Source organism: Ambystoma mexicanum, chromosome 3p (assembly GCF_040938575.1).
Source record: "Ambystoma mexicanum isolate Mex_15411 chromosome 3p, UKY_AmexF1_1, whole genome shotgun sequence".
In the NCBI taxonomy this organism is placed as follows: Eukaryota; Metazoa; Chordata; class Amphibia; order Caudata; family Ambystomatidae; genus Ambystoma; species Ambystoma mexicanum.
This window is the reverse complement of record NC_090925.1, coordinates 220,287,342-220,312,271: the sequence shown is the minus strand read 5'-3', so window position 1 is coordinate 220,312,271 and position 24,930 is coordinate 220,287,342. Positions and strand designations below refer to the sequence as shown.

General features: G+C 45.3%; 1 protein-coding gene across 1 annotated transcript in view; it reads right to left on the bottom strand.

The window, feature by feature from the left end:
• Positions 1 to 6,065: 6,065 nt before the first annotated feature.
• TAPBPL (TAP binding protein like) overlaps positions 6,066 to 24,930 on the bottom strand; it is a 180,597-nt gene continuing 161,732 nt past the window's right edge. The window contains exons 7-8 of the mRNA XM_069650698.1: positions 6,890 to 6,924; positions 6,066 to 6,759 (exon numbers count right to left, since the gene is read on the bottom strand). Of these exons, the coding sequence (XP_069506799.1) occupies positions 6,745 to 6,759; positions 6,890 to 6,924 (50 nt within the window). The 3' untranslated portion in view covers positions 6,066 to 6,744. The remainder of the gene's footprint in view (positions 6,760 to 6,889; positions 6,925 to 24,930) is intronic.

Sequence of the window (24,930 nt, the reverse complement as noted above, 5' to 3'; positions counted from 1 at the left end):
TTTGGATTCTGCTCTCTCATTGTCTTGGCTATTGAAACGTGTCTGTCCGTGACTATGAGTTTGATTTGCATTCCCCTCGATCTTCCAGTGATTTTATAAAACCAAGTTTCTCCATGACCACTGAGGATTTACATTGGGACACCTGCACGACCACCAAACTCACAATTTTCTTACTTTCCATGTCCTGAAGATGGTAGGTGCAGTACTTAGCAGAAAATCCAGGGCTGTTACACTGTCCATCGCCGGCTAGCCTGAACCGTTTGTCGGGGAATGTACTTTCAATAGCCAATTGTTCAATTTTACAAGCATCACTAATGGCAGGGAATAGATAATCACGTTGGTATTTGTAGTATTGCGTTTTAGAAATGAAATGGAGTCCCACAAACTGAAAGAAACTAGATAACTTTGTGAAACTAGAGCCACTGAAAAGTAAAGCTGCTGCACACAGTAGATTACCAGCCGGCAGTTTCCCCAGCATCGGTTGAGCGGACAATGAAAATGCTTTATGTGACTTTTCACAGATGGCATGTATTTTCAGGTTACTGCCTTGTGTTAGACGAGTTACGCTCACCAATGGCTTTACACATACTTCCCCTCCCACTGAATGTACACATTTCAGCATCTTTATAATCATCATCAAGCTGCTGTCGAATACTACGTATTTGGCTCTTTTATAATACTGTCATCTGGCAACATTGTTGTTTCTGACTGAACCGTGGAGGACATATTAGCAAAACCGGACATTCTATTGTCGATATCTTTGTCTGTTTCGTCGGTAAATAGTGTTGATGCTTCAGTTTCTGTCATTTCAACATCTGTTACTTGACGATGGATAGGAGAAAACATCAATGTGGACTGTTTTTTGGGGTGCATTTTTTTGGCGTGTGTCGATTGTGTCAAGTGCTCATGTAGTAATGTTAAACTATCATCTATAAATTCAATTTCACCTTCCTCTGGCGGAGCGGGCGCTTTGTAGCAATGGTCCAAGAAGACTTTGCTGGAATCGCCGGTCTTATTAAATTAATTTTCTGGCCATTGGACATAAGCATCTCGAGTGTGAACACGATGCACTTCAATGAATAGTTCCTCCATGGTGAAAACAGTTTGGCAAGCAGCATCTGTCATTTGTATCGCTGTCTGTGTCTTTATAGTCCGTACTCCATCGGGCAACTACAGGACAGATAGGAAAAGGGATGTTCAGTGTAAATCCAACATACAGTGTTGTACAATTGACATTAAAAAAAGCATATAATGAAGGCCTTAGCACAAAACTTTCGCCAACAATAGAAAGTGTTTATAACTAACCTTATTTTTATTTCTTTTCTTTGAAACCTTCTTTACTCTAACATCAGCAAACTGGCGGACCGACTCAGATACACGTTCCTCCGGTTCAATATACGGATCTTGTATACATCCCTACAAAAAATAGTATCCATTTAAAATAAGTCATTGGCATTACACATCTAATTAGACAGACTTTCTTTTATTCGATGGTACTGTCAGTGCGCATACCTCTGGTTCCGGATCAACTGTAAGGTCTGGTTCCGGAACAACCACAATGGATAATGTAATTGTAGAGGACACTGCATCATCTCCCTGAAACACAGTGCTTGCATTAGTAAGGTCGAAAAGATTGGAAACAGGACACACAATTTGGAAAGACGACAAAGGTACATATCAATAGTAAAGTGGTAAAGAAATATTGTGTAATGCAATGATACGTTGCGAAAATATGATCAGATTCCCTCATCCTATTGAGCTATGAAGACCCATACCCCTGACACCGGATCTACTACGAGCGGTGTTTGGATTGTAGTGGACGCTTCAGCATCTCCCTGAAAAACAGTACTTGCATTAGTATGGTCGAAACAATTGGAAACGGGCCACACAATTTGGAAAGACGACAAAGGTACATATCAACAGTAAAGTGGTAAAGAAACATTGTGTAATGCAATCAGAAGTTGCGAAAATATGATCAGATTATCTCGTCCTATTGAGCTATGAATGCCCATACCCCTGACACCGGATCTACTACGAGGGGTGTTCTGATTGTAGTGGACGCTTCAGCATCTCCCTGAAACACAATACTTGTATTAGTAAGGTCGAAAAGATTGGAAACGGAACACACAATTTGGAAAGATGACAAAGGTACATATCAACAGTAAAGTGGTAAAGAAACATTGTGTAATGCAATGATACGTTGCGAAAATATGATCAGATTATCTCGTCCTATTGAGCTATGAAGACCCATACCTCTGACACCGGATCTACTACGAGGGGTGTTCGAATTGTAGTGGATGCATCAGCATCTCCCTGAAACACAGTACTTGCATTAGTGAGGTCGAAAAAACTGGAAACGGGACACACAATTTGGAAAGACGACAAAGGTACATGTCAACAGTAAAGAGGTAAAGAAACATTGTGTAATGCAATGATATGTTGCAAAAATATGATCACATTATCTAGAATTCCGTACATAAAACCAGTCTGGAACAGAATAGCTAAGTAAGATTACCTGATACGCGCTCGAAGTGGTTGAAGACTCCAGGCAAGACATGGATGTTGAATCTTGTTCCTTCATATTCGGTGGATAGTCATGGAGTGGTAAAGGGAAAGTATTATTCGATTTAGAAATTCCAACATTACAAAATGGCATGTAAGGAGACTAAATAAGAGAAAATTACACTTATTGAAATGCATAATATAGAATAGTTATTTTGCATAAGCATGGGAGAAAGAATGAATTGGACCATACATTGTTCATTGCACACTTTCTTTTGGGCACCACAGCAAAACCAGTGCAGCGTGTGCGGCTGTATTATACGATACATTTCACAAACGATTCATTGATGTGTTGAAAATCAGAACATGTTACTCATCATGCACGAAAAGGAAACATGCTTATACTATAGACACGGTCCGCGAAGGATGCAATACGATGCCAATTGACACTGATAAAAATTGATATATCGATAACATAACAAAAGAAACTCAAGTCAATAGCAACGATACAAATTAACATAGCACTACGGAGTTAGATACTTCGGAATAGATATAAATTTACAAATGAAGGAGATATGATTAGGATACATGCCCTTACCTTGACCAACAAACAATTGGATTCAGCAAGCTGAGTAATTAGTGAAAGGAGAACAGGGAGATGTGCACAGGTAGCACACTGACGAGTTCACTCGAAGCGGTCACAGAGTAGCACGCTCACGAGTTGACTTGCAGTGCTCATGGTAAATATCCAGTGGTTTATAAAGAATAACAAAAAGGGGTGTGTTTGTGAATGAATGACGTGTATATGTCGTGGCATTAGGTACATTGCAGGGGAGCGGCCTTTGATAGATACTGGTGTGTGCAGACAAGGCACCAGAACACTGCTGAATGGAGACACACTTATGTGGATTACAGGGGCGTGGTCTGCTTCAGGGGAGGCCTGCCTGGAGACATGGGGTCTGAGGAGGCCATGTGAGCAAGGACCCCTGGGCGTGGGATACCTTTTGAAGTGTACATGATGTTTGGCACCTTGGCCGTTTGCGCCCCTGACAGCCCCCCATGGCAGCGCACATCTACTGGTGCAAACTGCCTTTGATAGAGGGGGGTGAGATGGATGGGCTGGTAGGCGTGCAGACAAGGCACCGGAACACTGCTGAATGGAAACACACTTATGTACATTGCAGGGGAGCGGCTTGCTTCAGGGGAGGCCTGCCTGGAGACACAGGGTCTGAGGAGGCCATGTGAGCAAGGACCCCTGGGAGTGGGATACCTTTTGAAGTGTACATGATGTTTGGCACCTTGGCCGTTCGCGCCCCTGACAGCCCCCCATGGCAGCGCACATCTACTGGTGCGAACTGCCTTTGATAGTGGAGGGGGGATGGATGGGCCTGGGGCGTGCAGACAAGGCACCGGAACACTGCTGAATGGAAACACACTTGATTCACTTAAAAACTGAAACAACCATTGATAAAAAATATGTTGTGTTTTATTTGGTTTCTTATTTTGATGGCACAAAAATACTACACATTGTAAAGGTCTGGTTGCAGCTTGGCGAGGGAAAATCCCCTGTACTGACCACTGTCGCTGGGGAAAGTTTGTCTAATGGCGCCAACAACACAGGCGGGTATTACTCGTCGAACGCGGTGTCCAAGCCTCCCATAAAGTGATCAAGATAAGTGTATTAAACCTTAGTTGTCAATGACAATTCTTGTATGCAATGGCATTTTTGCCAGGGCAAATGCTAACTAGACCCTGCACAATATTGAACAACTTTTATGCGACTATTACGAGAGAATTGCAAGACTAAACGGATATGACAATGATATCTTGAAGTTAAGAGAATATAGGAGACAACCGTGAAATAGTAGTGGCCTAATTGACATCACAACCAGACTATACTTGGATTACGAGGGCGAACTGTTGCGCAAAGTTCGTGCATAAGCACTATCAAAATCCTCAACACGGACCGTGTGAGACAGACTGCTGTGAAGTCTGGCAGCTCGGTAACGCATTGCGGCTGTGGATCGCCTTGCGATATGTAGGACAAGCATCCAGAGTTTTCTCGGCAGCAGCATTTCTCCACCTCGGTTGGCATTAGCGCGCACCGATTGCAGGTACACCAGGTGGAAACACCGTCCATGCAACTAGGCCCAGGCTCTTCATCTGTTGAGATGTCCGCCCCACTGTTGTCCAAATCCCCATCGTCTACAGAGCTTGCTCTTTCCAGTAATTCCTCCTCGGAATACTCAGGCTCGTACAGGTAGGGCATTATTGTTGCCATTGTGTGGTAAAGGAACAAAAATAATGTATAGCAGTCGTACTGGTATCTGTTCACACGGGCTACAAGCAATGAAGGTAGCTGACCAGAGCACAGAAACGAGTCACAGAATACTCAAAGAAATACAGCGAGAGTAATGGAAAAGAAAATCTGCTGTTGTGTGTTGTGAAACGCTCTGTTTATACTTGTCAAGGAAAGAGGCTTCCTGCCGTTTCCATGGCGACACGTCATTAGCTGAGGCGCAGAGAATGTTGACACGAGACATGCTTTGGCATTGTGAAATGGGCGGTACGCGTCTAGTGATGTTAGGATCAGAGGCGGGGGATATGATTTAGTGCCGCAAACGCAGGTCACCCAGGGCGATGCAGGAAGTGATAAGATTATCACAAGATGGCCGCGCCCTTCTGTCTGATTTTGCTTGTGTTCAAGAGACGAAAACTCGGGCAAGGTGCATACGAAATGTTTTTACGATCGATCGAATTATGGTTAAAACCACATGGCCGAACCATAGGGACAATAATATTTTCTGACCGGACCATTCCTTTAATACTTCACCAGCCAACTCGTAATGAGGGCCATGGTCTTTGAGGTTGGAGGTTTTGGGCTTGGGTGGTCTGTTGGAGAGGTGAAAAGTGACTGTGTTCGTTGGAGGGCAGGAAGTGGAAGGATATAGTTTCGAAAGAGCCAATGGTGGCGACGTCCAGTTGGGTGCATGGCCATGATTCCTTGTGAAAGATGGAGCCCTCCACCATTCTCTATATTGACTAAATACAGAAGGCTACTAGAAAATTGAAATATTTTTATTGTCCTCCTGTCAGCCAATCAGAATGTTCAAAGTGTACTCAACAACTACTGGTATTGACTGTATTATGAACATTCTGTCTTCAAAAGCAGACAGCGACAAAACAATGCAATTTGCGAGGCGAATCCCATGGTCTAAACGGTATAATAATTGGCCAATCGTGGAATAGTTTGTTGTTTTTAGCAAGCAAAGCAAAAAAGGAAGTAAGGTCACTTAAGGAAGAAATCCTTCTGTGCTGCTCAAGTAATATAAAGAGCACAACATTATTCCCATAAAATCGGTAGTAATGAAAGTGTGGAGGCAGAATAACTTACTGGTGTTGTGAGGTTGGGAACCTGGGCTTGTGGTTCAGTATAATTCACTGCAAAGTGTACAAACACTAGGAAGGAAAACAGGGACGCACAATGATGCATTTTGACCTCTGTACTCAGACAGTAGTTCAAGTTACGGTTATAAGATATTCAAAGCAAAACAGAAGAGGCCTTTTAGGGGTTTTGTCGTGGAGAGCAAAAAACAACTTTTTTATTGCATGGAAAGAAAACATGTAATTTCGATTTAAAACAACTTTCATAACGGTGTTCACCTCTTCGTCAAAGTGCTCCGCAGCTCATGCAGTTACTGATCCGGCTATAAATAGACAACGGTGCTGCACCAGTTCAGGGCTTGGATCAGTCCACCCCAAGTTACTTTTGTGTTTGCATGATGAGTTCATGGTACACCAAAATGCCTGCCATCTCCAAACTTTGGATTGAGAGAAGGGATTGTACATTTTTTAAGACTGAAAGATGTTACTTCCCCAAAGTCCACTACAGGATCACGGGTCAGCTTCTTAATTACTATGGATTGGAAATCAGTAAGAGTTTGGGTTTACTTCAACTCTAAAAACAGCTTTGTTATGATGTGCCATCGGGTAAAGACTGTGCAATTCTTTGTACTATTTCTTCATTTCAGAGGAGGTGATGTGAAACAGGCATTAAAAGGGCTCCCTTAAAGATGGAAGGCACACAAGGATGGAAAGAGGAAACCATGACTTCAAACATCCACCACCTGCCAATCCCAGAAGTTGTCATGGTAACCACAGTTGAGGTCACACTTCATGTTCCTCCTTGCATCTCCACAAGAGTGTTGTTTTCCTTTCTTCCTTCTCAATAACCTTTTAGGTTTAACTCAATTTCAACTGAAAAAAGATAGAGAGCAAAAAACTTCACTATTAGGGTTCACAGCCCGCACACAACCATATGCTTCTCACGCGCACGTCCCAACATCCAATATACACCAAGGCATGTTTCTTTCCTTTAGGTCTTTACCTTTTGTCCTTCAGTGTCTTTTGCATTCGCACGATCTACAAGAGACAGAAAAAAGATCTTTACGGAAAGCATGAGGCAACCCACAAAGCAAAATGGGGGCTCTTCTGTGAAAGGGGGGTCATGCCTAGTGCCAATAGGACACCAAAATGCCATTCTACATTGCATTACATTAGGTATAGGGTTCAGGTTCTGATGCAATCATAAACTGGGGGCTATTATGTAATATTTGTTTTGACACACCAAACAGGGGCACATGAAAGACATGGTACAGCTTCTGAAGCAATTCACAAAATGAGGGCTCACTCAGGGTCAGGCACAGATTCAGCACCATGACATAACCTGACGGATTTTATGGTGATGTAACAGCTTCTCATACAATACACAAGTGTAGAGGAGCAGAAGTATACATCCGCAGGAGCTCCTACCCCCCCACCCTCCCCTGTACTGGCAGTCATGAAACGATGCCCTGTCTAACTTCGGCTACTGTACCAATAATAAAGCAAGCATATGGAAGAAGGTATCCATTAAGACAACCATACCGAATATACCTTCGAGTTGATGACAGCCTACAGGAGGAACTCCCTGAAGAAATATGAGAAAGAGCTAAGAAGATGAACTGATGACATCATGAGAGTGTGCACGACATCCCAAGATACTGAATGAAGATGATGTATGTATCCTAGAGGACAAATGACTATCAAAGTGGAAATGAAAAAGATTACACGTTAACAAAGTGCTGCAGAAAACAGAAGTTTATTGAATGTACAGACGCTGAAAGACAAGATAGATTAAGTCATCGTATATGCAAGCTATAAGTAGCGAATAGAATGCAGGCAAAGCCGCCCTATGAAATAGTAAGCCAAAGAATCATTGAGAATTAATTAAAAGCTGTGTCGCAGTAGAATACCAGGCTAGTGGAGCTGCGTGGAGAGGCTGCCTGGCCTGAAGTCAAGAACAAAAAATGTGAGTTCAGCTATCTACTCTGAAGAAGAATGAGTGTGCCGAGGATGAATCCTCTCACGTTAAGGTGCAAGAAAGAACACAAAGAATGGCAAGTTTTAATTCATTTAAAGCATTTTAAAGTTTGCAGAATGAACTAAATCGTAGTCTTTTATCATGTGATGTCAAACCCACACTCACAGTAAAGTACTAAAACTCCAGCACTAACCTTGATCTGAAACCGGAACTAGAAGATAGGAAAAATCTCCCCAGCGGCTCTGCCTCCCCTTCTTCGTAAGAACTGAATTAGGGGCGACAGGACCTCCAGGGAAACCCTGTGGGGAAGAAAACCCTTGCAGACTGGTTCTAGGCATTGAGAAGGTCAAGCCCTGGGATTTGGCGTTCCTCTCTGAGAGCTGGTGCAGGTGCTCTGTGTCTGGAGCTGCAATGAGAATGCACCAATTAGGAATTCCTCCAGGGCAGTGAACATAACAATGTGTTAGGTGAAGTAATTATCCTGGATTCTTCCTCTGTGCCGTCTTGACGTTGAACTGGGGTTGGTATAAACTGCGTGATCTGACTAGAGGGATAACAGAATGTGAGAGAAAGAATGTAGAGAACTGCTGTTGTTTATGAGAGAAAAGGAGTGGTGAATCCTGCCATAGTGTCAGAAAGAAGTATTCCTGGTCGTTTGTTTGATGAAGGAAAGCAGAGCTGGAACAGTGCAGGATGTCGTGCTGCAAGAGTCGGTAAGTAAGAAGCGGCAGAGAAAATTAGGGGAAAATACAGGTAAAGGGGGATAACGTACCGGGTGGAGTGCTGAAGTGGAATGCTCTGCGACGTCTGCTTGAGGAAACAGAGCGGGAGTAACGCAGCAGAGGTCAGAGGGTTAGAGGAGGCAGACCAAAGAGGGATAAATGCGATTGGAGGGGAAAAGAACGTACCGGGTGAACGGCAGCATGGATACGTTCGCAAGAGAGATGCAAACACCGAAAAATGCAATCCGCGGGTCGGGGACGCCGACTCGAAGCAAGGGGGATTTGGCTCTGCGAGGGATAGAGAGTTAGATGAGGCATAGCAAGTACATAGTCAATGGCAATAGGACAAGAAAGGAACGCACTTACAAAGTGAGCACTACGAGGAGTAGCAACGCGCCGGCCCACTGGCTGCATGCTTAGATAACTTTGTTCCCGAGTTCCAGGAGGCGGAGTCAGAGCAGCGTGAGACAAATACACTACAATGCTCACGGAGCTCCGGGACGCCATCTTGGAAAGATTCCCCTTCACCAACCCGATATGTCTCCATCTCCTCCAGAGAGACCATTGCCGACCCTGGGGCATGACACGTGAGTCAAGAATGGAAATAGAGTTTGAACTTGTTCCAGACACGATAGCGAGTGCCCTCACTCATGTGCATTCCCAGGATGAGAATACTCTGCAAGGCCAAGTACAAAGACAATTTCATGGCAGAAGGCATGGGCGATGAAAGATGCTGGGATAACTTGGTGGTGAGGTAGCTTCACGTCCTATCTCCCTACACCTGGGTCTTGGCTTACGTGCTGCTAAATGAACCGAATGTTCCAGACATGGCATAAGCATGCCAACCAATTGTATTAGTCCATATAACGAAGGGCCTTATAGCTTGAGAGACAAATAAAGCACTGTGTATTTGATTTTTCTAAAATGACGTTTGAAGAGGTAGGCATAAGTTGTCCACCTGATAAAGGAAAGCCAATAGCGGTATACTGTTGTTCCATCAACAGTCATTTTTACAACAGTTTCTTTTACGAGAACACTTTGCCGAAATAATTCATCGAAATTATGAGGGTGTGGGAAAGAGCAGATAACGGGTTTGGGGTGTCAGGAATAGTTAAAAATAGGTGGTGGACTGGGATTTTGGGGGAGAACCCCCCAAAAATAAAATTTCGATTACATATTTTGGCAAAATGTATTCGTAAAAATGACAGTCGTAAAAATGACTGGCGATGAAAGGACATAGATCCCCCAATAACAACCCTAGCTCCTATATGATTGTATATCTAGATGTTTCCCTTAACCAATCCCAACCCCAGATAGGTTTTTAGTATTGCCACATAGTATGACGTCACTCTGACGCATAATGAAGTATGATATTGTATTTAGTGTGGAAATCACTGAGAGATTGAGCGTATGGCCATTGATGTTTGTTGTAACCGCACTGTTTTAGATAGTTGTTAATAAAATAGTAACTTACCATCTCCTTGAGTTTGTCTGGTTTTTTGGACTTCCATCCAGTAACAGATGCACGTTCCAAGTGCATTAAGCTCATGTGGTAGCAGTGCGGATGGTTTCAGATCTAAAATAGCTTGACTTTTGAGTTTCGAATATTCGGTCATTCTCCGCCATTAGCTAGAAGATCGTGGAGTTTCCTGTGGAAAGCGGCCAAAACGAAATAAACTTGCAAGAAGAGCCGAGAAGGTGGGCCGGTCCCTCTTTGAAGAAATCCCTGCTCGTTTTCCATGGGCTCTCCGCGGACAAAGCGTGAAGTGGTCGGATTGGAGGATGAGTCGATACCGAAGGCCTTGAGTTCATTAAACGGATGTAAGTAGACTAAGGGAAATGGCAATATAAAGGGTCGGGATTGTGTTATTTTTGGGTAATGGGATATTTTGTGTGGACAATGAAACGCCTAGGTAATCCTATTTCTAGGGAGATAGAAAAAGACTTCTCAAATTCCAGTTGGAATATTAAGAGAGAGTATACGCACAGTGAGGACTTTGTAAGGTGGCGTCTTCAACGTTGTACTGGGTAATATAAGTGGAGGCGAGGAATGAATACCTCTTACTATAAATGATTATAGGGAAAAGGGCAGGTGATCACAAGAGTTATTAAAGTGTATTGTGTTATTATTTTGAGTATTATTTGATGTATGAAGTTTCGAGAGCTAATACGCTGTGAAGGTTGGAAGTGATGTTGTTTGGGATTAAGTGTTGTAAACGATTGGCGCCAATCAGAAGACAGATAGGTTGTTGAAACAAAAGAGGATTGAGCGGCGGATTGATGGTGCTTGCTCATATTTATTGTTTTGAGATTTAATGTGCTGAGCAATAGGCTTTGAGATAGGTAGACAATCTGGTAAGTATCGACAATTAATTGATACTCCTCTTATGCACCTTTGCAAAACATTACCGCGACATGCGCACAAGCTCAATCAGTGCAGTACAGAATGGGTTAAGGGCACAGCTGATAAAATGTTCATGCCTTAGCCGCAAGGGGGATCATTTAGAGAAAAGACTGGCAGTTTTAGAACTTTGGAAAATGTATCAAGAGGAGAAAGAGGACTCACCACTGGACCGAAGGAGTGTATGTTAAACCAACATAAAGGGGAGGGCATCGAGCCCTCGGCTCCTCTTACTCTGCCTGAAACTAAGAGCGTAGATGCAGAGGAGACAATATTTTACCCGTTAAAGGATTTAAAAGCAGTGGCAGGGTATAGTAACCCAACGTAGGAACCCCATCTTACAGTACCGATGACAGTCCAGAAGAGAGCAAAAGAAACGAAGATGTCTGTAAGTTCATACGAGATAAAGAAGAAAGAAGCGAGAGATTGAATATATCAACAGATATAGACAGAGAAATTAAGAGTGGAAAGGAGAAAAGGATAGGGCTGATGAGGTAACACTTGTACAGAAGGAATGGATGGGAGGACAGATATTACTCAAGTTAGATGGGAAGAATATCGAGGAGGTTAGGCAAAAGAATGACAAAGATGAGCAAGAAAAGAAGGATTGGGAATGAGAAGAATGGTTGAGGGAGGATGAGCAAGGACATGTAGAGAAGAACAAGAAGAAAAGTGGGCAGATGAACAAAGGAAGTACGACAGTAGAAAGAAAGAAATAGAAGAAAGGGATAGGAGAGAAAGAGAGAGGAAGAAGAGGGACTGCAAGTGAAGGAAAAAAGATTACAGAGAAGAAAAAAGGGAAGGAATAAGAAGAGAAGAATGAAAGCAAGAAGAGCGGGCAAGGAGAGACGTGAGAGAGCAAAGGGAGGTGGAAAAAAGAATAGAACATAATAGAAGGCAGCGAGGTCTTGATGCAAGTCTCATTCTTAAGGAACGAATAAGACTGGGTGATGAAATACATGGACAATGGGACACGATAAGCGAAGTTCTCCCAATGAGAGAAAAGAGTCAAGAAATACTTAAAGTGGCACAGGAAGAAGAAAGATATGATGCAGAAAGTATTGGAGAGAGAATTGACAAAATATATCAGCAAATAAGGCAGAATATGGAGCATGGGACTCCATGGAGCGGCAAACTATCCCTGATACCTAAACCACGGGAGGAGGAGGAAAACATATTCAGTGATGAACGCAGAGCATTGTCATTAAGTAGATTCAATTTAGATAGAGAAGAGGAGGATGATAGTCACACCAGTTAGTGTCTAGCAATGTCAGACGAGGAAAGAGAGTCAGGTCATGAGATAGAAGGAGAGGGTACATGCGTACCCTTGGGAAGTCAACATTTGGATAAGGAGGTAAGATGGTCAGATCTGGAACACCCAAAGGAGAGAACACCAGATTGTATACCATATCCCAAATTTTCCAGAAGTCGATCATGCAGTGTGGTGGGAGAATCTCCACCCTATGTGAGTAGGTTAAAGTTGTTACCAGCACGAAGGCGAATAGGGACGATTACCACAGCATTGGGTAAACGAACAATGGGATCAGATTATGGGATGGGATTCTCACAGTTCCCCGTGCTAGAGGAGGGGGGAGAGGGGCAAGACAGCAATATATTCCATGTCCCCAGATGGATAGGGATAACTTAAAATGTAAGTTACTTAGTTTGACTTTGGGGGCTGGGAAATGGATATACGAATTAGAGAAAATGACAGGGGGAAATGCACTGGCCATAGGAGACATAAAAGGTCTACTGGCAGCTATTCTTGGGGAGCGGGCTGATGACATTTGGAGATGAGTGGGATATGTGAATGTGACAGCACAAAACACAGTGCATGATGGAGCGTCATTTAATAATTGCAGGGCCGTTGTTTGGAGGGCTCTCAGGGTACAGTATCCTGATAAGTCCGATATGGGTGCAATTATGACACGCAAAATAAAAGATGATGAGGACCCTAATGCTTATATTCAGGATATTCAAGAGAGATGGCAGCTTGAAACACATGAACCGTGGGAAAAAACAGTGGCTCCATTGTATCATATTATGCGTCAGGGAGTGCCAGAACAAGTAAAGAGACAAATGAAAAACAAGTAGGAATGGAAGAGAAGCCGTGGGCGGAAATACAATTAACTATCATGCATCATTGTCGGTTATTACAAGAGAAGAACAGAAAGAAAGCTGAGAATAGGAAGATTGAGGAAGCTACTTTAGTTCAGAAAAAATGGTCAGGGGCAGTATTGACAAGTGGAGGAAGAGTAGGAACGCAACAAATAACGGGTGTGGCACAGGTGAATAATGTACACACAATGGATCAAAGTGGGTATGGGTTTTGGCCACGAGGTAGAGGTGGAGGATTTAGAGAAAGAGGTGGATTTCAGAGCACCTAAAATGCCCAGGGTGGGAGTCCGAATACTCAGGGACGATATAATGGGTTTGCCAGAGGGCAACCCCCAATGTGTTGGAATTGTGTGATGACAGGGCATATTGCGCTGTAGAGGCCGAGGAAATGTGCAACAAAATGGACAACCTTTAAGAGGGGGGGACAGCTTATCCACCGCCATACAGTACACAAACACGAGAGGGCTTTGCCCAGGATTACACATCCTATCAGACACAGGCACCGCAAGCACAACAGGCACAGCATATGGGGTCAGTGCAAATGCACCCACCGCAAGAGCAATCGCAACAAGCACCTATGCAAAAGGGAACAGAATGCGAATGCAGGGCAAATAATGACACCTAGAATAGTGGGGGTCAATGTGGTAGGAGGGAAAACCGTTACAGGGACAGGGATGAATTTGTACCCTCAATAGGACAGCTCAAAGGGTGACTTGATGTGTTCAGTACTATCATAACACCAGACCCCCAAGAGGAACCAATGTCGATTTGACGAAAGGAGGCAAATCTTTTTCTTTTCTTGTGGACACTGGGGCAACTCGCTCTTGTATAAGGGAGGGAAAATATCCAATGTCGAGTATTGCCATGAATGCTCAAGGGTTCTCTGGAGCTACGAATTTAGTTCCTTTTACTGACAAATGCCTGTTTCTGTAGGGGAATGTGAGTTGTCTGTCCCCTTGTTATATTCAGGACAAACGTCAGTTAACATTCTGGGTAGAGATTTAATGAAGAAACTTAACATCACAATTTCATACACTGATCAAGGAATACTGGGCTCCACTCCAGGAATACACTATTTAAACATGGGAGAGCTTATACTGGCATTCACAGTGCAAGTGGCTCTACAAGGAGTCCCTGTAGATCCAGAAGTCTTCATGTATGGGCTGAGCATTTTATTACCTACCTGGATTAATAGGGAAGATTGTGAGGATACCTGATGAATTTTTATTTAGACCACAAATACCTATGGGTGAGGAAGAAGGGCAGACTATTCCTATAGAATTGAAAGCAGCTATAATACGAGGTGAAATAGCAGTGTTTGAAGGAGTAGAAGACAAAGGCAGAGCATGGAGGACAGTGATAGCTCTTGAGGAGGGATACAGATTGGCTGATATAACAGATGAAGATATGTTCAGAGAGGAATGTATAAATGATGAGGTAGTATTCTTTATAAACATTACATATTGGATAGAAATTGAGAAAAGGGAAGTTCCACAGCGAATGGCACTAATGCGCCAATAACCAGCGTTCGTCCATTAAGACCTAGAAAAAGTGCCAAGTGTTCTTTGGACTACGGGCCCATCGAAGGGAATAGGAGAGGTTAAAATAAAACTTAAGGCAGAAGCAATTTTACCCCAAGCAAAACAGTATCCTATGTCTCAAGAGGCTGATGAAGGCATATTTAAAACTATTTCAGCATTGATGAATCAGGGAATCCTAGTGCCATCGGAATACCCGATGCAGTGTATCCGATCAAGAAATCTAAAGGAGGGTCATGGAGATTTATCCAGGACATGCGCCCTGTTAATCAGATTGTAGAAGCAGAGTTTCCATTAGTTCTGAATCCTGCGATAATATTGTGTAGCATGCCAGTTGAAGCTAAATACTTCACGGTGATCGAGTTGAAAAATGTGTTTCTTTCGATCCCATTGTACAAAGACTCACAAGACCTTACTTCCTTTATGTTCAGACAAAAGAGACTAAAACATATTCCTTTACCTCAAGGGTACTGTGGGTCCCTGTGAATCTTTAACAGGGTCCTACAGATGGATATATGTAACGCTGAACTCAAGAGTTCAGTAATTCAGTACGTAGATGACATACTAATCTGTAGTGAAACAGAGGATGAATGTAGCCAAGACTCTGTTCAGTTGATGACTGTATTGGCAGACAAGGGATACAAGGTAGAAAAGGAGAAATTGCAATATTGCCAGGAAGAGGTGTTGTACATAGGTCAGTTAATTTGACATGAAGGAAAGAAAATGACACCTGAAAGAGCCGAGGCTATCATGAAAACACCAAAGCCATATACAGTGAGGCAAACACAGCAATTTCTGGGTTTATGCAATTATCGCAGGGCCTGAGGGTGTTCGATTATAGCACATACACAAACCCGCTTTTGCAAGCACTTAAGAAAGCACAAGTTGGCAAGGAAACAATAGAATGGACTGAAGAAATGGAGGAAGGATTTGAAGAATTAAAAAGAGCAATCTGTACAGCTCCAGCTTTAGGAATTCCCAATTATAGCAAAGAATTTTATTTGTTTTCACACACCAATGGGTCAGTAATGACAGCCATACTAGCACAAAGAACAACCCTATGGTATAAACCTTTGGCGTATTACAGTGGGAGTTTAGACCTAGTTATGAGAGGACATTTTCCATGCGAACAATCTTTGACTGCTGGTGCATTTGCAATTAAGAAGTCCACAAGTATTACCATGGGCTGTTCCATGACTGTACAGGTGGAGCACGCCTTATTTGCTATTATAGATAAACCCAAAGGTACATGGGTCTCACAAAGAGCATCTGCATACGAGGTGATTATCTCTAATCCAGCCATTAAAATAATAGTAAGGTGTAAAATAGTGAACCCAGCCACGTTTGTAGCTAAACCTGTAGAAGAAGGAGATCATGTGCATGACTGCCCAAATTATGTGGAATTTAATGATGCTATACCCCGGATAAAAGAAAATGCTTTAGCTGGAGGGGAGATTCTCTTTATTGATGGTTCTTCAAACATTGACCAAACTAGTGGGGAGAGGCATTCAGGATCTGTATTTGTAAGACACAGATTAAATGGTGAAATCAATTTTTCAGTGCAGGCAGACGAATTGGTAGCGCTTACTGTTGCGCGTGAGAATCACGAAGGTCAGAAAGTGATGGTGTACAGTGACTCTGCCTATGTGATGTCAAACATGCACCCAGGGCTGTCACGCTGGAAAAGGAGGGGTTATCTCCACGCAACACAGGCGTATTAAGGCACTACAACTCCCAGTAGCCATAGGGTTGTAAAATGCGCAGCGCAAACTAAACAAACAGACTTTCTCTCGCGTAAACAAAGCTGCAGACATAGAAACCAAAAGGGTTGCGTATTCTTCAGAAATGTCAAGTTTCGATACTCAGAATGTCAAAGAAGTATTGAATAGAAGTATGCTAGTACGAGAAGGATTTAATATGCTGTCCATTACACAACTAATAGAGATTCAGGGTAGAGCCCCACAAGAAGAGCAGGAGCTATGGAAACATAGGGGTTGTTCTTTATTCCCCCACGGGTGAATTATGGAGACAGGAAAGCCAGTGATAGCAGCGGCATTACGGAAAGTCGCACTTGAGCACCTGAATAACCCCGCGCATATAACCCGAGAAAGTCTTGCTGCCACCACTGCAGAAGACTGATTTGTTCCCAATCTATTGGAACACGTTGCACAATTCATTGTGAATTGCATCGTGTGTCAGAGGTTTATAGCTGGGCATACACTGAGAACAATCAGAGGAGTAATACCTCAACCAAATGGTCAGTTTTAATATTTACATATCGATTACGATATGCTGCAGACATGTAATGTATACAGGTATCTATTAGTGGTGGTGTGTCCCTTTTCTAGGTGTGTCGAAGCCAGTCCTTGTACACCAGCTGATGCCACTTGCGCAGCAAAGATTCTAGTGCGTGAAGTATTTCCAAGATGGGATGTGTGCAAAGTATTGAGGTCCGATAATGGGCCACATTTTGTCAATGAGCTATTTGAACAAATAGGACTTCTATTACATATAAAACATATGTTTTATTCTGCTTATCATCCACAAGCAAACAGGCTTTGTGAGAGACTCAACAGCCTACTAAAAGAAAGGATAGCCAAGGAATAAGTTACTTACCTGTAACTGTTGTTCTCCAGCATGGGTCTGGCGTGGATTCACATGCTCATGAATATTCCCCGTCGTCAAGCTGGGAATCCTCGGTAAAGAAAAAATCTGTTTCAGTTTTGTTTCTGAACTGTCTTTCTCCTAATCACCAATGACCGGCTTTTATTATCTCGAGACTTGCATAACATCCAAACTACAAGATCAAAAGAAAACCAGGAGATCTCGACCTGGGAACTAAATGGTTTGAGAGCCAACATAGATCATATCTATGCCTCAAGATCAATATTAGCATTAACCACAAACTTAGAGGTCAGAAGAACCTCGAAAAGTGATCATAACATACTACAAACTGGTTGGGAGATACCACCAACTCCCGTACCCCACTTCATGGATCACCAAATAGAACCGTCCCAACAAGGCAAGAGCTTAAAACTGACGAATACAGCTATAGCAAATGTCACCGCCAACTATCATCGAGCTAAAGGGGAGCTAACATCAAAATTGGCCCTGGGAAAACTGGACTACAGACCATTATTAAATTCATACCTGCAAGTAAGTAAGAAGAACACCATTCAAGTTAAAACCTGTCTATATTTCAGGAATGAGCAGCTGATGGAAAAAAGAAAGGTCATGAGACATGCAATTAGAATAGCCAAGAAAGGACCAACCAAACAAAACATTACAACAGCAAATACGGCAAAAATAATCTATAAATCTTGGCTGAAACATAACAGACATATGCTCTACCAAGAGGACTCGAAAGCAATGTTAAAATGTCTCAGTGGAAAAAAACAAAAGATTTCTGGGCCATGATCGATTCGACAAACCAACTTACGTAAGATACGTTGTTCAACAATATAGGAGAACATAAATGGATCGATCTCTTTTCAAAACTTTTCTTTAAACTAGAAACAGACACCTAGTACAAAAAGCCAGAGATGACTACAACATGGGAACTGGATTACGATACAGTTTCCATCGAAGACAAAATTAAAAAACTAAAATCTTCACGTACTCCGGGTCCGGATGGGATCACTAACCAAGATCTGAAAAGGAACAGAGAGACTTGGGCCCCATTAATCATGGACATCTTCGATACATGTATCAGTTCGAAAAAAGCCTACCACCTTCCTGCACATCAGCCAATGTAGTCCCCATCTATAAGAAAAACTAAGCCTGCTGCCCCATAGCACTCCTAGATGTGCTGGGCAAGTTGTTTGGATCCTTCCTGTTGGATAGCTTCCGACTTTGGGCAACATCCTCGGAATGTCGAGACCCTTTCCAGTCAGGTTTCGTCAAAAATTCGGGGACACTAGCAAACATCTTCGCACTAAGTGCTATGAAGGCTAAAATCCTGGACGAGGGACCGAGAATATTCCTGGCATTTGTGGACTTAAGCCAAGCGTTTGACTGAGTAAACAGAGACAGACTCTGGTACAAACTGAGAACATGGAACTGTCCAAACACAATTCTAGCCCCAATCAAAAGTCTTTACTCAGAGACCACTATGCGAGTGCGGCTCAGTGGCACGGGCCAGCTATCGAAAGAAATCAAAACTGCAAGAGGAGTCAAGCAAGGTTGCCCATTGCCTCCCGCACTGTACACCACCTAAACGGGCGACATTGGGCACCATGAGACCAACTGAAGGATTTTCCCTCCACAACTAGGAAATGACAAAATAAGTCGCCTATTGTGTGCAGATGATGTAATAATACTCAAACACACGGTAATAGGTCTCCAACGTCGACTAGATGGGCTACAGGAATACGTAAAGGTAAATAATCTGGAAATGAATATCCAAAAAACGAAAATCTTAATCTTGGAAAAACATCACAAACCAAAGGAAAGAGCAAGATGGTCAATTGTAGGACAAAAGGTGGAGAAAGTCACTTCTTTTACATACTTAGGAGTAACCATCAACTGCAGCAGACGAGAAACCCAAATGCAGGAAAAACTGGTGACGGCACAAACAAAGAAAGTGGACAGAAAATATGGCAGGTTCTCGATACAAGCTGCAATCAACTTTTACAAGTCGAAAGCAATTCCGGCCATTATATACGGCACAAAAGCGATGCCTGAGATACCAGATACCATCTGGTCAAGATTGGAAAGTTTCCTTTGGAAAAGAACATTAAATCTACCGCAATCCACACCAATCGCGTCAATAAGAAGAGAAATTACGCTGGTCTCCCTGAAAGCGACAGTCACACTAAATGGCTTGATGCTGTACTGGAAAATCAAAACCTCTAACTTCAAAACTTTCGAACTAATCAGAGAGGAAATGGAAAATAAATGAAACAAGATGCTGACAGCATGGGCAAAGAAAAATAACGACCTCCTTACAGAAATAGGAAGCTCAGAAAGTGAACTAGAAGAAAAGCTGAAACAAAACAAAATCGAGACAAAAAATCTGATCCAAACCTTAGAGGGCGCAGCGAAAAACAAACGCACCCAACATCTTCCACCGAACTCACAAAAAGTCAAAGAGACAACTGACTACTTGAAAAAATTTCCGGATAAAGGAACACGAACAACTTTCCTGAGAATCCGTTTAAATCTCTTGAAAACCAACGAGATACTGGCAATACGAGGAAGATCAACTAAAAACAAATGTCGGTTCTGTAAAGGCGAGGAAAACGTGGAAATCCTATGACATCTACTTTTAACATGCAAAGGTACAACACAAAATAGAGAAACCAACATGGGTCACTTGTTCAAAAATGCAATGATTTTAGAAGAGCAACACTGGTGGGACCACTTGATGTATGGCAAAACAACAAAAGGGGTCATTGCAGTTGTAAACTTTTTCAATAGTCTACATCTTGATACATTTATCGTGAACTCACTGGAATAAGAACAAACCTAAAAAACAAGGACCACAATCAATGAGGCTTTAAAGATAAGAAGCTAGGTCAGATACCTAAAGATGACACCAATCTTGTAAAAACTGCAATGAGCAATGAACAGTTAAACCAAGAATAAACATTTTTTTAAATAAAAAAAACAATCACAGGTCTCTGGGTCATACTGCCGACAGCCAACAACTGCCCTCTACCTAAGCCCCTCCTCTGGCAGCCATCTTCAGATTTGGTAGCACGTAAAGTGGCAGTAGGACCAAGAGAAGAGCCGCAAAGGGGTTGGAGGGAGGGTTAGCATGTGAATCCATACCAGACCCATGCTGGAGAACAACAGTTACAGGTAAGTAACTTGTTCCTTCTCCAGCATGGGGTCTGGCATGGATTCACATGCTCATGAATACAAGAATACATAGCAGTACACACATGCATAACCACGGGAGCTGGCAAGGCTCAACATTAAGCATCTCTTACCTCCTCACCAGGCTCACCTTCAAGCGAACAGGTTACGCAGCACTGTCTGGCCGACTCTGGACTCCTCCATGGAATCCTGGTCGATGCAGTAGAATCTCGTGAAGTTGTGTCCAGCAGGGGCACACCAGACAGGAACACCATAGTAGCAGCAATCGCTCTGGTTGAATGGGCTCTCAGACTGCCGGGCAAAGGTTGGTTTGCAAACCGGTTATAGTGCATGACGCAGCCGGAGAGCCATCGGGAAATGGAAGCCTTCGAGAGGACCTTCCCTTGGTTCACTGGTCCAAAGTTCACAAACAATTTTGATGTCTACCGAAAACTATTTGTGCAGTCCACGTAGAACTTCAGCGAGTGCAAAGTCCTCTAAGCCGGCGACAAAGGCGACAGGAAGAAAACAGGTAACACTAAGTGCACGTTAAAATGGAAGTCTGGCCGCACCTTGGGCATGAAGGAGGGGTGCGTCCTCAGCACTACCTTCGTCTCGTGGAATGTCAGATATGGAGGTTTACAGGAGAGGGCCTGGATCTCTCCTACTCGTCGTACAGAGGTGATGGCCACAAGAAACGCTGCCTTCCACGATAGGAACTTCAACTGTGCCGAATGCAGAGGCTCGAATGGCGGCCCATGAGCCTGGTCAGCACCACGTTGAGCTCCCACGCCGGAGCCGGAGCCTTCACCGGCAGGAACGAGCGGAACAGTCCTTTCATGAACTCCTTCACCAGGAGATGAGACCACAGAGATGACCGTCCCGGAGTTCTGGTGTAGCGGGAGATCCCCGCCAGATGGATTTTGTGGAGGCGTGCGCCAGCCCCGCCTTGGCCAGTGACAGCAAGTACGGCAGCACTTGAGGGGCCGTAATCCGCAGAGGGTTGATCTTCTGTGCACAGCACCAGACAGAGAACTTCTTCCATTTGTGTCCATAGCACTTAAGAGTAGAGGATGCCCTGGCCTTTGCAAGCACCTCCTTGCTGTCCGCCGGGATATAGTACCCTCCGAACTTTAGTGCTGTAGGAGCCAGTTCAGCGATCCCGGGTCATGATGGAGGATGGCGCCCCCTTCCCTGGCCAGAAGATCTGCTTCCGTCGGCAGTTTGACTGGGGGGGGACGCTGACATGTCCAGAAGGTCCAGGAACCAGATCTGCCTCGACCATGCCAGTGCGATGAGGATCATCCTGCACCGGGACCGCCTGAGTTGACTGATGTGTCGCAACAGCAGCTGCGGGAATGCATACAGGAACAGGCTGTCCCAGGGGAATGAGAACGCGTTGCCCATGCTCTCTGGCTGAGGAAACCTGCTGGCGAACCTCCTGCACTTGGTGTTCGTCGTCGTCGCAAATAGATCGATCTGGGGATTGACCCAACGTCAGAACAGGAGATCCACTTGATCCTGTCAAAGCTCCCACTCGTGGCAAGAGCACAGCTCCCTGCTGAGTGAGTTGGTGATGGTGTTCTTTATTCCTGCCAGATGGAAGGGTACCAGGAACATCCGGTGGGCAACGGCCCAGTGCCACAGATCCTGCACTTCCTAGAGCTGGGGATCTGTTGCCCCCCTGTTTCCGGATGTAGAACATCGTGGTGGTGTTGTTGGTGAAGACCCTCACCACCTTGTCCTTGAGGGATGGGAGGAACGACCTGAGGGCCCAGAACACGGCTCGGAGCTCCAGGACATTGATGTGTAGTGACCTCTCCTCTGGGAGCCAAAAGCCTCTTGCATGGAGATCTCCGGTGTGCGCTCCCCATCCTTCCAGGGTGACGTCCGTCGTCACCGTTTCCTGATGTGCCGGGGTCTGATAGTCCATACCCGCCGCTAGATGCGCGCGGTTGCCCCACCACCGGCTCGCTTGGTGGAAAGTCTTGTTGAGGGAGATCTTGTTTTTGAAGCTGCCCGTCGATTGCATCCAACGGGCGTCAAGGAACTCCTGCAATGGCCGCATCCACAACCTGCACAGACACACAAGGTTGATGCACAATGACATCATGCCGAGCAGGGACTTGATGGACCTCACCCTGGCCACTTCCATCGTCAACAGCGTTGTACCTTGCCCAGATGGCTTTCGTCCTCTCCTCCGACGGTGAAGCTAACCTTGCCACTGTGTCGAGTTTGGCTCCCAGGAACAGGCCGTCCTGTGACGGTACCAAGTGGGACTTTGCGAAGTTGATCCATAATCCCAGTTCCGAGAGCAGGTGCGGTCTTTGCTGTGTGATCGACGGCGAGTTCTCTTGACTCTGCTCGGATGAGCCAATCGTCCAGATAGGGGTATATGCAGATCCCTGCAGGCGCAGCAGTGCCGCCACCGGTGCTAGGCACTTGATGAAGACCCTTGGCGCTGACTTCAACCCGAAGGGCAGGGCCTTGAACTGGTAGTGCCGCCCTTGGACCATGAACCGTAGGAACTTTCAATGTCCTTTTCGTATGGGGATGTGGAAGTACACGTCCTCCAAGTCCAGCGACGACAGGAAGTCACCTTCCTCCAATTGTCCCAGCACGTGCTGAAGGATGACCATCCGGAACTTCTGGGACTTGATGTATTTGTTGAGGCGGCGAAGGTCTAGGATGGGCTGCCAGCCTCTGGTCTTCTTTCGGACAAGGAAGTACCGAGAGTATGCTCCGGAGCCTCTTTGGAACGAGTTCTATCGCACCCTTTCTCAGCATTGCTCCTACCTCCAGAAGCAGCTGTGGCATGTGGTTTTCCTTCCTGGCCACAGGTGGGAAACAGGGACACTTTCTTTGGAACTCCAGGGAGTGCCTGTTGGCCAGGGCGTCCAGCACCCAATGGTCGGTGGAGAGGGACTCCCACACGCTGATGAAATTCGCCAGCCGGCCTCCCACCGGGGTGCCCAGGTGGGGGCCCGACATCAAGTCCAGTTCAGTCTTGTTTCGCTGAGGTCTTGCCACCTTGGTCTCCTTGGCGACAATGACGATGTCCTCCTGTCTTGTTGCGGCCTCTGTAAGCTTCCTGCGTCGAGAAGCTGGCTGCCTGGCGGTACTATGAGGCACTGCCGCCGAATCCTTTGGAGGCACCTTGAGACTTGCCTCCGGAGGTCCGAAAGATGGAGAGAACCCAGGGCCCAGGCCGTCTCCGAGTCCGCCTTGATGGCCTGCAGTGACTCGTCCACTGCCTTGCCAAACAGGTTGTTCCCGAAGGGCATGCCCAGTACCCTGGTCTGCACATCCTGACGGAAATCAGTGGCCCTGAGCCAACCGCGCCAGCAAAGGCAAAAGCTGTTACCCATATGGTGAAAGCCGGTGTTGGCGATGTCCCTGGCCACCGTGATGGCATGGTCCGACCCCACCTCACCTTCCTGCAGGATTTCAAGGGCTTCTGCCCTCTTGTCATCTGGGAGGAAGTCCAGGATGGGAGCGATCTTGAACCACAGCTTCCTGTCGCAGCGCGCCACGATTGCGAGGGCATTGGCCACCTTGATGGTCGTCGCTGCCGACGAGATGACCCGTCATCCCATGGCATCCAGCTTCTTCCCCTCGGTGTCCGGTGGGGAAGTGGAAGTTGATGCCATTGCACCTGCTGATTTTTTCTTGGCCGCCACAGAGACCACCAAATCCGGGGACGGCTGTGCCCTGAGGCACATAGGAGCGGAGTCTGGGACCCGGTACTTCTTCTCGTACCGGTCCCTTTTCGCCGGGGTCATGGACGGGCTCTTCAGAAGGGACAGTCCTTCGTCCCAGATGTCGTCCAGTAAGGGGACTGAGAGGACGGTCTTCCTCTTGGCCTCCCGTCATTGGTAGAGAAATCCTTCCTTCTTCTGCTCGAGGCATAGCTGGAACAGCTCCAATGCCCTGGCGATCATGGCGTGAAAGGATCTAATTTCGTCGGGGGGAGGGGTCTGGGCAGGGGGTGATGGGAGATCCGTCCCGTCGTCACCACCGTCATCGTCCGTCCCTGTCGTCGCCATCTCTGTCCCTGTCTCGTCCCTAGGAGGAGGGGATGGGGGTAAAGGCTGGAAGGGAGGTGGAGGATGGACTCGCCTTCGCTTGTTCGGTGGGCTCCCCGACGGTCCAGGTGCCGCTGGATCGTCCACTGGTGGTAAGGGCAACCTTGTCCTTATCTCTGTACACAGGGTCTGCAAAGCTATCAAGATTGCTCCTGAATTGTCTTGTGGCATCGGTTGTGACGGGAGCGAAGGCTGGGGTGTGGGTTCCTCAACTTCCTCAACCGTTTGCGGTTCCTCGTCGGCCCCACCGTTGCTCTCTACGCCCCCCTCGTCGGGATCCCTCCCATTGGCTCTGGCCTCTTCGAACCTCTTGTCTAGGATCTTTTTGACGCCTGCCAGCTCATCCTCAGAGGTGGTATCTTTGTCGGTTAGGGCTACCGTCCCCCCCTCTTTCTCATCCCAA